A 12,023-nucleotide genomic window follows, 5' to 3' on the forward strand; every position below is an offset into this window, starting at 1 on the left:
GTGTCTAGGTGACAGACAGAAGGCAAAAGATAGACACTAGAATTCAGAACATTCCCTGGAGGTGGAGGGAAAAACCCTAGAAAGTAGCAAGGAGTTTGTCTGGAACTTAAAAGTGCCTGGGGGAAGATTCAGAAGCATGCTGGGAATTGAGAATTTACTGGCATAAGGACTGAGCTGGCAAAGGAAGGGGGAAGAGATGTTCTGGAAATGAGGACATTTCTAGCTGAAGACTCCAAAAGAGATGAGCCTAGAGCATGCTTAGAATGCTTAAGTGCCAGATGGAGGAGGAAGCCCACAGTCCTCCAGGAGATAAGTTCTAAACGAAGGTCACATTAGGGAAAAGATGGACAGAAAAGGTGGGAATGGATGGGCCTAGAATCTAGTACCTGAAAAAGGAAGATGCACTACATTTCAGTGAGAATCCTTTAGATTTAAGACTGTAGAAGTGGATGGGACCTAAAATAAGAAAGTACATTTTAAAATTGATAGTGCAGGGGCGCCTGGGTGGCTCAGTTGTTAAGCGTCTGCCTTCGGCTCAGGTCATGATCCCAGGGTCCTGGGATCGAGCCCCGCATCGAGCCCCGCATCGAGCCCCGCATCGAGCCCCGCATCGGGTTCCCTGCTCAGCGGGAGGCCTGCTTCTCCCTCTCCCACTCCCCCTGCTTGTGTTCCCTCTCTTGCTGTGTCTCTCTGTCAAATAAATAAATAAAATCTTTTTTAAAATAAATAAATCGGGGCGCCTGGGTGGCTCAGTTGTTGAGCGTCTGCCTTTGGCTCGGGTCGTGATCCCGGGGTCCTGGGATCGAGCCCGGCATCGGGCTCCCTGCTCAGCGGGGAGCCTGCTTCTTCCTCTCCCACTGCCCCCTGCTTGCGTTCCCTCTCTCACTGTCTCTCTGTCAAATAAATAAATAGAATCTTTATAAATAAATAAATAAATAAATAAATAAATAAATAAATAAAATTGATAGTGCAATTTGGAGAAAGGGTAGAGCACATAATTGGAACACACATATTCTACACAGAATGTAGAATGCCCCTGGGAGGAGAACAGAATCTAGAACAATGCCAAGGATGTGGCTGGAACCTGGAACACATCTAAAATAAAATTTTAGCAGAGAATAAGCAAGTACTGGTTTCTAAAAATTTGGAACATATGTGAGGAGAAGGTGGGATCAGAATTTGGTTTAGGGGCATTATCAAGACATTTGAATTCCCCTGGGGAAATACATGCCTAGATTTTATCATCTAACCTAGAACTGAAAACATTCCGTGGGTGAAAACAGAACAGAGATATTGACTGAGAGCGTTCTAAGATTTAGATTTAGAAAGAATCTAAGAATTATAAAGAATCTAATTTCTAAGATTTAGAAAGAATCTAGAGCATTGCAAGGGCACAGTTTAACTGGAAATATGGAAGATAGTGGATAGGTTCTAGATCATCTAATGAACCTAGGTCACAGAACACATCTAGAGGAAGGGGTCTATGTTTGGCTCATCAGCCTGAGAAGGTGTACTCAGAGGATGGGACATCATGACAGAAACATCATGATGGGGTGCTGGAAACATCTCAAGAACCTGGGTCTCAGGGAATAGAGAAGAGAACCCCCAGGGAGCCCAGTGCCTGAGATGATATGGGGATGAGGCAGGGGTTTGTTAAGGCCACTAGAGATGTCAAGTTGATGGGGGTTGTGAGGCTGGGGGGACCTGGGTCCCTAAGAGTAAGAGCTAACAGGCTAGATACTTGGTGGGGGCCTGGACTCCTGAATAGTTGTGGAGATAAAGGACAGGGGATGGAAGCTTAGAGCCTGAGTCCTTGTTGGGAAGGAGGATTGTGGCAGATGGTTTTGGTGGGCAATACGGAAGCTGGGGTCTGAACTCCTGGGTCCCTGAGGGGATGCAGGACCAGAGACAAAGCATCTAGGTCTCCAAGGGGGAAGGTGGGCAGAAGCCAGAGGTTTGCTTTAAGAACTGCATTCCAAGTCCCTGAAAGGGAGAGAGTCATGGTGCTTGAATCCCTAAGCAGACAGTGCTGGGTGTCAGGAGGCTGGATCTATTTGCCTGAGGGGCACAGGGGCTGTTGAACTGGGTCTCTAAAGGGGGCAAGAGCTGGGAAACTGGATTCCCAGGTCCTGAGCGAGTGGGGGCTACCAGCTGGGGCCTTCAGACAGGCGGGGTGAGCACCGACAGGGCTTCCAGAGCCAGGTGGGAGCTAGATCCCTGGATGCCAAGGTCCCTAAGGTGGACCAGGCAGGAACATTCAGAAGCCCTGACTCCTCAAGAAACAGCTGGGGTCCCAGAAACCTGGGGTACTGAGGACGAGACGAGAGGCTCACCAGAGGAACCCTGAGGCCCAGGCGCCCGGGTTGCAGAGGGCCCCGGGTATCTCCGGGTCAAAGGCGCGGCGGGGGGTATTCCCCGAACCGCAGGCGCCCCCTCCCCGGCGGCAGCAGCAGCAGGAGGTGGGGGAGGTGAGGCTGCCGAGTGCGCTGACCATGGACAGCTCCAGAGCGGGCCTGTGTCCAGGGCGGCTGCCGAGCGGGCCTGGACCGAGGGAGGAGGCTGGCTGTTCAAGCTGGAGATGGGCAGACCGGGTGCACGAATAGGGGACGATGCACACCCGACGGGGGGCAGCTGGCCCTAGCTGGGGGTCTGACACAGCCACGGCAGGTGTCTGGAGCTCCCGGGAATGGGCCGAGGAGGAGGATGTAGGTCCAGAGGGGGCTGCCGGAGCTGAACTGGGAAATCCAGGCTCCTGGGCCCTAGACGAGGCGCAAGGCGGCAGTACGCCTGGTATTCTAGGGTTCGGTTGGGGACTCTGAGAGCCGGGAGGGGCACGCCTGAGTCTCTGTGGTTGGGCTGTGAAATCTGGGCTCCGGAGCCCCCGGGGATAAAGAAGGGAGTCCAGGATCTCGGGAAGGCGAGGGAGGCTCGGCGAGGGGTCCCCGGGGTGGGCGCTGCCAAGCGGGCTGGGCCGGGCTCTTACCTACCTGGTCCGCGGCGGCTGCGGGCAGAGCTGGGCTGCAGGAGGGACGTGGGGTGGGGTGGGGGGACCGGGCGGGGCCCCTGGCGGCGGCCGGGGCCCGAATCTGTGGCTCCGGAGCCCTGTCTCCGCCGCTCGCGCGGGCTCCGCGTCTCTGGCTCCGGCTTGGGCGCTGGGGACCCCCCCTCCCCCTCACGGTCTAACAGCCCTCTACCCCCTAAAATAGCCCCCTGCCCCTATCACCGTTCAGCCTCCCCCCCGCGAGGCCGCAGCCGCCAGATCCAGGGGTGCCCACCAGCGCCCCCCAAATCCCACCCCCCCCCCCAAAAAATTCCCCCCCCCCCCCCCCCCCCACAGCTCCCGTGCGGTCGTGGCCCCTTTAACAGGAGACTGACAGACGGCTCTGAATGGCCAATGGGAGGCGTCGTCGGCGCCGGCCGGCGGCTAAACCCCGCCCCCGCACGGACTGGGAGGGGTCGCGCGGGCGGAGAGCGGAAGGCGGGGCTCGAAGAGCGCCGGCCAATAAGCGCGCGGCGTGCGGCGGCTGGGGCGGGAGGCGGAGCCCGGCAGGGGGATGATGTCACCTGGAGCTAGTGGCGCGCGGCGTGGAATGCGAGTTGCGACCCCGGATCCCGGAGGTGGCGCGCGCCGGCCCTGGCGCCGCACGGGACGCGAGGGCTGGACCGGCGGTGAGGTGCGAGTAAAGGTTGGATTTTAAGGCGGGGGCGGCTCCCGGAGACACGCGCTCAGGTTGGAGGGTGGGGTGAATGCCGGGTCGGCGAGTGCACCTTGTTCTGCACCCCCTGCGCCCACCTCGGGAACTGCACGCGGCACCCCCACCTCCCACGCTGATGATAGTACGGCCTGCAGGGCTCCCCTGGCGAACGAAGCTTATGGTTCGCTCCACCCCGCCCACACAGAGGCCGCCCACCGGCTCTGCAGCTTCTCAGGACTCCTCTGTCAGATCAACTACAGAAGGGGCTTGGCCTTCGCCCTCGGTCTGTCTTTAAGGGCAGGGGGCGTTGTCTTCGGTTATGACCCCGCACTCGGACCCAGACAGGGCCCCAGCCTCCGCCTTGGACTTAGGCCTAGGAAGCCGGCAAGCCTCCGCCTTCAGACCTTGGGGGAAAGTCTCCACCTCTGCTCTCAGACTCTGAAAAGGGTTTCTTCCGGACCTGCTCTAGACTTCAGCTTCTCTCCCTTCCCCACGTCCCAAGACACTCTAACCCCAGGATGCAGGACAGACACACAGACACTCAGTGAGGGTCAAAGATCTTTAAATAAGGAGCCGGTGACAATAAATACTGTACAGGGGAGGGGGCGGGGTGAGGGTCCAGATACTGTAGTTTCAGCCTCGAGACTCCAAGGACCTGCAAAGAGGGTGAAGAGATGGGAGCCAAGCTCAGGGGAGGGGACCTGGGGATGGGGAGGCTTGGGAGAGAACCAGGACTGGGGTTCCAGAGCTAAGGGCCCAGGGAAGCAGACTGAGGGATTCCAGAGAGTAGGCTGCAGATCTTGGGATGACGGTGAGCTGGGAGTCCCCAAAGGATGTAGCCAGAACGGCTTGTGAGAGCCTGGGTCGGGGTCAAGGGTCAGAATCCCAGGGAGAGGAGCCAGGGCTGGGGGTAGCCAGGAAGGTCCCAGAAATCACTGGCCTGGTTTGGGACTCGGGATAAAGGAGGCAACGGAGGCCCCAGGGGTGTGGTGGCAAAGGGCTCACGAGTAGCTCTGGTGCTGCTGGCGCCGGCGGGCAGAGCGCATCTTCTCGAAGCGGGCCTCCATCTCCTCCAGCACACGAGGTGTGTAACGCACCACCAGCTTCACCGAGCCCTGGGCTGCCTTCAGCAGCTCCACTGCCTTCTCGTGCTGCTCACCCTCAACGCTCTGCAGGGCAGTGCATAGACACCTGCGCCTGGGGCCTACCACCCACACCCAGCCCCAACCGTGGAAATGGGACCTACTGGTGGTGGGCCTGGTACCAGCCTGAGATGTCAAGGCCTCGAGTCTTCAGGGGAGAGTCATTAATTCTTGGCTCAGGGTCCTCCCTCAAAAACTTCCAAGGGTTTCATGTCGGGGACAAGCCCTATCTGCCCTCGCTCACTAAGCTAGACCTCCAGGTCCATCTTTATCCCCTCTGTCCCCGAAGCCTGCTAATCTCCAGCCCCCTCCCTCTTGCTGACTCCCTCCTTTTTGTCCCCACCACCCTGGCCCCAGCTCAGGCCTCATCCTCTCCCCAGTGGACTTTCACCTAGCCTCCTCCCTAGAATTTTTGGCCTCCAGTCTCTACCTTCAGTCCATCCCCTATAAAGTCCCAAAGGGATCCTTCTACACCTCCAAGCTGAGCCTATCCATCTCCTCTTCCCAGCCTTCCCATGGCTCCCCAGAACCCTTTAGACAAAGTCCCAGCTTCTCAGGCTGGTACTCAGGCCCTGTGTAGCTGGCCCCCACTACCGATCCAGCTGTGCTGCCATCTATTTCTAACCGCAGTGATTTTAAGTAACTATGTGCTCCAGTCCTCCACTAGACCTAAGCCCTTTCTGTTCAGCTCGGAGGAGTGTAGAGTTACAGCCCCTACCTACAACACCCTTAGCTGCTAATAGTCTTCTCTACTTTATTTGCCTGGAGAACTCCTCCTCGTCCTTCAAAACCCAACTCAAATGTTCCTTTCTCTGCAAAAACTTCCCTCATCTACACCACAGACCATATTCGGGCTCTCGCGGTGCTTTGTGCTTCCTCATTATTATCTCCCCAGATTAGGACTATTCCAGTCACTCTCCCTCACCAAGAAGGGAGTCCTTGAATATAGGAGCTGACGCAAACTTCTCTCAGGGTCTGTAGCAGTGCCCAGCACGCAGTACTCTATCGTTGCTTGTTGAATGAATGTCAAAAGCAGGGACTGTGCTACCTTGAACAGACTGTGAGCCCAGCCTCAGTCCCCACTCACCACACCATTCACTGAGAGCAGCTGGTCCCCACGCTTGAGGCCTCCATGGCGGTCAGCCACACCTCCAGGGATGACACGGGAGATGTAGATGGGGGAGTTCTGCTCCTTGCCCCCCATGATGTTGAAGCCCAGGCCCTCATCTGTCTTGGGCAGCTCCACTACCCTGGGATGTGCGTGGCCCTCACTGGCTGTGAAGGCAGCCACTGTGGCCTGGGAGAGAGAAAGCACTGGGAGGTGAGGGCCGCTCCATGGTGGGCAGGCAGATGAGCGGGGAGGATCTGGGCCAGGGAGAGCAATTTGGGCCAGATCACTTTCCCCGCGCAGGGGATACCTGCCACAGTTCAGCACAAGCTTGCATTGTAATGAGTCTCTCTTAATTCACTCTGGATGCTTCAGACATGTCAAAGGGAATGTCTCCACCTGGTGTGAGTGTGTCTTAAATAGTCAACACTTGCCAATCTCGATTTTTAATAGAGAAAAACAAGGCCTGGAAGGAGCTGAGAGCCTCCAGGAAGCAGCAAGAAACAGCATACAACTATAGTTTAATAAGATTTCAGTGTTTCATGCTATTTCATTGTATAGGTGTTAAAAGGTTTCTTCTTCTTCTTCTTCTTCTTTTTTTTTTTAAGATTTTATTTATTTATTTGAGAGAGAGCACATGAGAGGGGGGAGAGTCAGAGGGAGAAGCACACTCTCCGCTGAGCAGGGAGCCCGATGCGGAATGTGATCCTGGGACTCCAGGATCATGACCTGAGCCGAAGGTAGTTGCCTAACAGACTGAGCCACCCAGGCGCCCCAAAAGGTATCTTCTTGTCAGGTATGCGGCACTAGTTCACATTTGAAGTTGCTAAAGATGCCGTTATATGACATTCAAGTACAACTTATGAGATTATAATACCAGTAAATAATAGTAACGCTAGTACATAGATTTGGCAAAAATCATGAAGGAAGAAACAGGCATGACTGACTTTAGGAAGTTACTAAGCTAGACCAGGCAGTTCAGTGGATACCATGAGTGATGGCATGGGGGGTACCTACCTTGGCTGTGGCGTGGGCCCGGATCTCAGCACTGCCCGTGATGTCCAACGTGTCATAGAGCTGCTCATACACCTGGTGAAGACAACGGCAGCATCAGGGAACCACCAGCCAGCCCCTCCTCCCTTCAACTCCAGAGTCCAGCCCGCAGACCCTCCCACCCAAGGATCGGCCCCGCCCCCGGCAACCCGGAGCCCGAGGAAACTACAATTCCCGAAGAACCCCGCAGCTGAAGCGCGGGCACCCCCAAGCGGGCCGCCCCCGGCGCTGCTGGGAGGCGTAGTCCCTGGGCTCTGGGCGACGACCAGGACGGCGGCCGCCCGCTTGTGCCCCGGCGCCGCGCTGCTCTCACCTCCCGGATGGCAGAGCAGAAGCGGCTCTGCAGGACTCGCTGGAGGGCCTGCAGCTTCTGCGGGGGCAGCTCCCCGCTGCGCTGGAGCCGCTCGAGGAGCTCCACCGCCCGGGACACGTCTGCGGGGCGGGGGCGGGGCGCAGAGACAGAGTCAGAGACGCAGAGAAGCACGGAGAGATGCGGCAGAAACCGAGTAAGGGCGAGCGCTGACAGATCCCGGGAAAGACAGCCGAGTCCCAGTCGGACACCCGCAGAGTCGCCGGGGACAAGGGGACTGCGACCAGCCAGGCGCCCTGCGCCCCAGGACCCCATGCGCACACAGGAAGGGCTGTGCTGTGGGCGCCCCTCCTGGGCCCGCTAAGCCCACGGACCTTCCCAAACGCACAAACCGCGGCGCCCCCCCCCCCCCCCCCCCCCATATGCCCCCCCCCCCGCCGGGGGCCTGGCCGGGGAGGGACGGGGACCGAGGTCCCCGACGCGGGCCGCGGCCGGTGGGCAGGGCCCCCTGGCGCGCTTACCCCGCTCCAGCCCCAGCGGCTCCACCAGCGCAGCCATGTCTGCGCCGCCGCGGCGAGCTGCCCGCCCGCCCGGTCTCCGGCGAGGAAGGCGGGGCTGCGCGAGGCCACGCCCCGGGCGGCGGGCGCCCCCAGCGGGGGCGCGGCTCGACTTGTGCTCGGCTCCCGGCGCCGTGGCCGCGCCACCTGCTGCCACGCCTGTCTGGCTGCCCAGCCCACAGTCGCCAACTGTCTGTCCCGTTTGGGACCCCCTCCTCTTGCAGCTTGTTTGCACCTCCTTACGTTTCACTGCCCTGCCCGCCACATCTGTCTCTCCCCTTTCTCTTTTTCCACGTTCATTGAACAAACGTTATGTTAAACATCTGGACACGATGGTGAGCAGGGTAAACAAGCCCGCTGCTGGCAAGGAACTTAGTCTATGGGAGAGGGGAGGTAGACAACCAACTATGGCTGTGATAAATTGGGAGTGAGGAGGTGGTGTTCCAGGAGGGCCACTGAGATAGTGCTTGGAGGGAAGGTCATCAGGAGGTGGGGCATGAATCATTTTCCAGGCGGAAAGAGCCCACAGAGTAAAAACTAGAGTGGTTCATGATGGTGAGAAGGTAGGCAGGATACAGGTTATGCACGGCCTTGTGTGTTGGCATACACATGATGACTTTGGACTTCGTGGTAACTCCTAAGAGTAAAATGTGATATTCACATGTGTATTTTAAGATCCGTGTAGCTACGATGTGGGGACTGGATTGGATGGCAGCAACAGCGGAAGCCGGGGGACCAGCGAGAAGGTTCTCCCAGCAATACTGTGATGGCTTGGACACGGATAGGAGACAGGAAGGACAGGTGGACAGATTTGGAAATGTCTGGACCTGTCTTGGTGGTTAGCTGTGTTCATTAGCTGGGGGCAAGATAATACACAACGAAGAGGACCTAGGACTGAGTCCCTGAAACTCCTAACATTTCAAAGGTAGGAAGAAGACAAAGAATGGCAGGAAAGTAGGAGGAAAACCAGGTGGGAGGAAAGGTTAAGAGAGTGCTTTTAAAAAAAGAAGTGGGCAGTGGTATCAGATACACTCTAGAGAGGCCAAAGAAATATAGGAAACGTTGACAAGACTGTGGAGAAGTCTGACTGCTGCCCACCAGCACCATTAGCTGGATAGGGGAATGGAATCCTGAAAAGGACTTTAGCCAAGTGAGAGGACTAGAGCAGGTATGTCTGTCCCTCTCCTTCATAGTATTTTTCTCTCATTTTAACAACAGTTGACAGTGAAAACAAAATCAAGTAACACAGGAGGGCTAATACTGAAAAGCACCAACCCCTGTCCTAACTCTCCCCGCTGCAAGAGGCAACAATTTAAAGATACTTTGCTTGTGTATCTAAGTAATCTGTTACTTCTCAATTTATCAATTTTAGACGTTAGTAATGTATTACATATTGATTTTCTGCTCTTACAACCTTTCCGCTCTCTTCCCATGGTAGTTTTATGGTACCAGTTCCTAGGGCAATCAATAAAGTGCTCATATTATGTCTAAGTACTGACTGTTTACTAGAGAGCCCAGGCAGTGTTCTGTGATTACATTGCCTTTCCTGAACAGCTTTTTTCCTGCGACTTCAATCTGCTTTTCTTCCACATTCTCAATTTTTCAAACTTTCCATCATAACATATTTTACTGAATCTTTTCTAGCCAGGTTTACTGAGAAATAATTGACAAGCATCACTGTAGAAGTTAGGGTGCTTACAGCACGATGGTTTTATTTGTGTACATTGTGAAATGATAAATGCCATCAGTTCAGCGACTGAAGCTTTTTCATTGTGAAACTCCTTAGAAATTTGAGTCCTCTGACTCCAGTGTGGACTAAGTGCTCTCTAGAAACTGCCATCTGGGATTTTCCCCTGCCGCTCTGAACTGGATCCTGTTTCCTCTCCTTTAACTCCCTGTTGACTTCCTTAAAAGATTGTGAGGTTTCTCTTACTTTCAAGAAAGTTTGTCTTTTTCCCCACCCCAGCACCTTTTTTTTTTTTTTTTTAAGATTTTATTTATTTGACAGAGAGAGATACTGTGAGAGAGGGAACACAAGCAGGGGAAGTGGGAGAGGGAGAAGCAGGCTTCCCGCGGAGCAGGGAGCCCGATGCGGGGCTCGATCCGAGGACCCTGGGATCATGACGTGAGCGCTTAACGACTGAGCTACCCAGGCACCGCCCCCCACCCCAGCACTTCTAATGTGTTGTAACAGGAACATTTCGGGTTATGTTGTATCTGATTAACTGCAGAATGCACCTACATTCTTTTTCTTTCTTTTTTTAAAGATTTTATTTATTTATTTGACAGAGAGAGAGATAGCGAGAGCAGGAACACAAGCAGGGAGAGTGGGAGAGGGAAAAGCAGGCTTCCTGTCGAGCAGGGAGCCCGATGTGGGACTCAATCCCAGGACCCTGGGATCATGACCTGAGCCGAAGGCAGACGCTTAACGACTGAGCCACCCAGGCGCACTGCACCTACATTCTTAATTTGTTATTGTTTTCAGTTCTGAAGTTTCCGTTTGATTTTTTTCTTTTAAAGATGGCAGATCTCTAGTAAAGCTCTCCATCCTTCCCTTGTTTCCTAGTTATTTCACTGATAACTCCCAACATCAGAATGCCTGGGTCTCTTGGCTACTTTTCCCTTGGTTTTCAGCAACTCAAGTCTTCTTTCTAGAATGCCTAATGATTTTTTAGTAAATGCTGAGCATTGTGTACTAAGAATCACAGAGGCTCTGAATTCGATCTTCCCCCAAAGGGCTGAGTCCTCTCTCGGCAGAGAGATCACCTTATAAATCCTGACAGGTCCTTTTGAGGTTTCCTCATGCTTGGTCTGTTTCACTTGTGGCCTTACTCCAACATGGTGGAGCTCTGGAGATCTCCAGCATGGCCGTTGCAAGGCTGTGGCCGCCTTTGCTCAGCTCGGTAGCCTCCAGCTACGGCTTTCGGATGAGCCCTTGGGCGGGGCTGGGGCGGGGGCAGGTGTCTTGCACCCACAGCAAGCAGTTCCGCGGCTTGCAAATGCCTTGAGGGAAGATTGAGGCCAGATCTGGGGGCTCAGTGCCCCATCTGGAAATTTGGCCCTCCAGTCCAAGCTATGCAGTCCAACCTGTGTGAACTCAGCCCAGTGGACGGCCGCTGAGTCTACTTCCCCCACACTAAACTGGCAAATGCCCTCAAGGAAAAAGGGTGGGTAAACATGAAGTTCACCTGCATGCTTTCCTTTTCTTCGGCATCAGACACCCTCGAGCCAAGCTCCCCAATGCCTTCCGCAAGCTGCTTTTGCAGGTTTTGTCCAGGCTTTATGTAACGGGCCTGTGCTCACAGCCCATTCCAGAAGTCCTGGTGCACTATCTGGGATCTCTATGAGAAGATACTAATTAGAGGCATTGAGTTCTCTTTTATTCCCTAAATTCTTCCTTCCAGGACCAGTTTTTCCATTTAGCTTCTGGTCTCTTGCTGCTGGATCTTCTCCATTGCCGGTCATTTTTGCATGTTTACGTAGACCGAGGTAGTTAAAAAGCATAATCCTCGTGACAGGTTTAGCGGACAGGCTGCCTGTGGGTTATCAGGCCAAGTTTACCTTTAGACTGAGAAACTTTTCAGACACAAAAATAGGTCCTGTATTTGCCTGGGCAGAAGATGCCCGGCTCGTAGGCATCCCGAGGGCTCAAACAGAGGGCAGCTGTTCTGGGCAGAGATTCCGGAGTCCGCTATGCTTGTACTTGCAGCTGTGGTCTCGAGCCCCTCTGGGGTTCTGCAAGGCTCACTGGCTTCCTTCTCAAGCGGTCACCAGATTGCAGTGTCCTCACCACCACCTTAGTAATCTTCTGTCCACAGATAGCTGGAATCTCAACTGCTGATGGAACCTCTCCTGGGTTTGTTAATCCTCCACTGTCATTGGCAGGCATGAGGTGAAAATACTCATGGTGAACTCGCGATCACAAACCGCAGGCCCTTTGCCCTCCTGGCCTCGTGCAGATGCCCTGCGGCCCCCATCTTATCCCTCTGCAGCTTGCACTCCTAGTTCATCTTCCTCAGCCTTTCCCCGCTCTCCCCAACGCAGACAACAGCTTCCCTTTCACACAAACTTGCAGCTTCCACTGAGCAATCTAGTGTCTAGAACCCCATTCGGCTACCGAGACAAGGGTAGGGATGGCCCCACAGGGAATGTGGAAGA

The 12,023-nt window shown here is 54.9% G+C and overlaps 2 protein-coding genes across 4 annotated transcripts; one reads left to right on the plus strand and one right to left on the minus strand.

Moving 5' to 3' along the window:
- Positions 1-3,557: 3,557 nt before the first annotated feature.
- Positions 3,558-4,018, plus strand: C16H19orf73 (chromosome 16 C19orf73 homolog). The gene is given in 2 exon segments (XM_021681084.1): positions 3,558-3,779; positions 3,781-4,018. Coding segments are annotated over 2 exon segments (432 nt in total). The 3' UTR covers positions 3,991-4,018.
- Positions 4,019-4,240: 222 nt separating this feature from the next.
- Positions 4,241-7,886, minus strand: LIN7B (lin-7 homolog B, crumbs cell polarity complex component). 3 transcript variants are annotated; one of them, XM_021681262.2, is made up of 6 exons: positions 7,830-7,886; positions 7,312-7,430; positions 6,963-7,034; positions 5,925-6,134; positions 4,701-4,864; positions 4,241-4,350 (listed from the first exon to the last, which is right to left on the minus strand). In XM_021681262.2, exons 1-6 carry the CDS (start codon positions 7,864-7,866, stop codon positions 4,329-4,331), a joined length of 624 nt encoding a protein of 207 aa, XP_021536937.1. In that variant the 5' UTR covers positions 7,867-7,886; the 3' UTR covers positions 4,241-4,328. The 3 variants fall into 3 exon arrangements, with proteins under 3 accessions (XP_021536937.1, XP_044777962.1, XP_021536936.1); XM_044922027.1 differs by lacking the exon at positions 5,925-6,134 and having other exon boundaries at positions 7,830-7,866; XM_021681261.2 differs by lacking the exon at positions 7,830-7,886 and having other exon boundaries at positions 7,312-7,623.
- Positions 7,887-12,023: the final 4,137 nt, after the last annotated feature.

Source organism: Neomonachus schauinslandi, chromosome 16 (assembly GCF_002201575.2).
Source record: "Neomonachus schauinslandi chromosome 16, ASM220157v2, whole genome shotgun sequence".
Classification (NCBI taxonomy): Eukaryota; Metazoa; Chordata; class Mammalia; order Carnivora; family Phocidae; genus Neomonachus; species Neomonachus schauinslandi.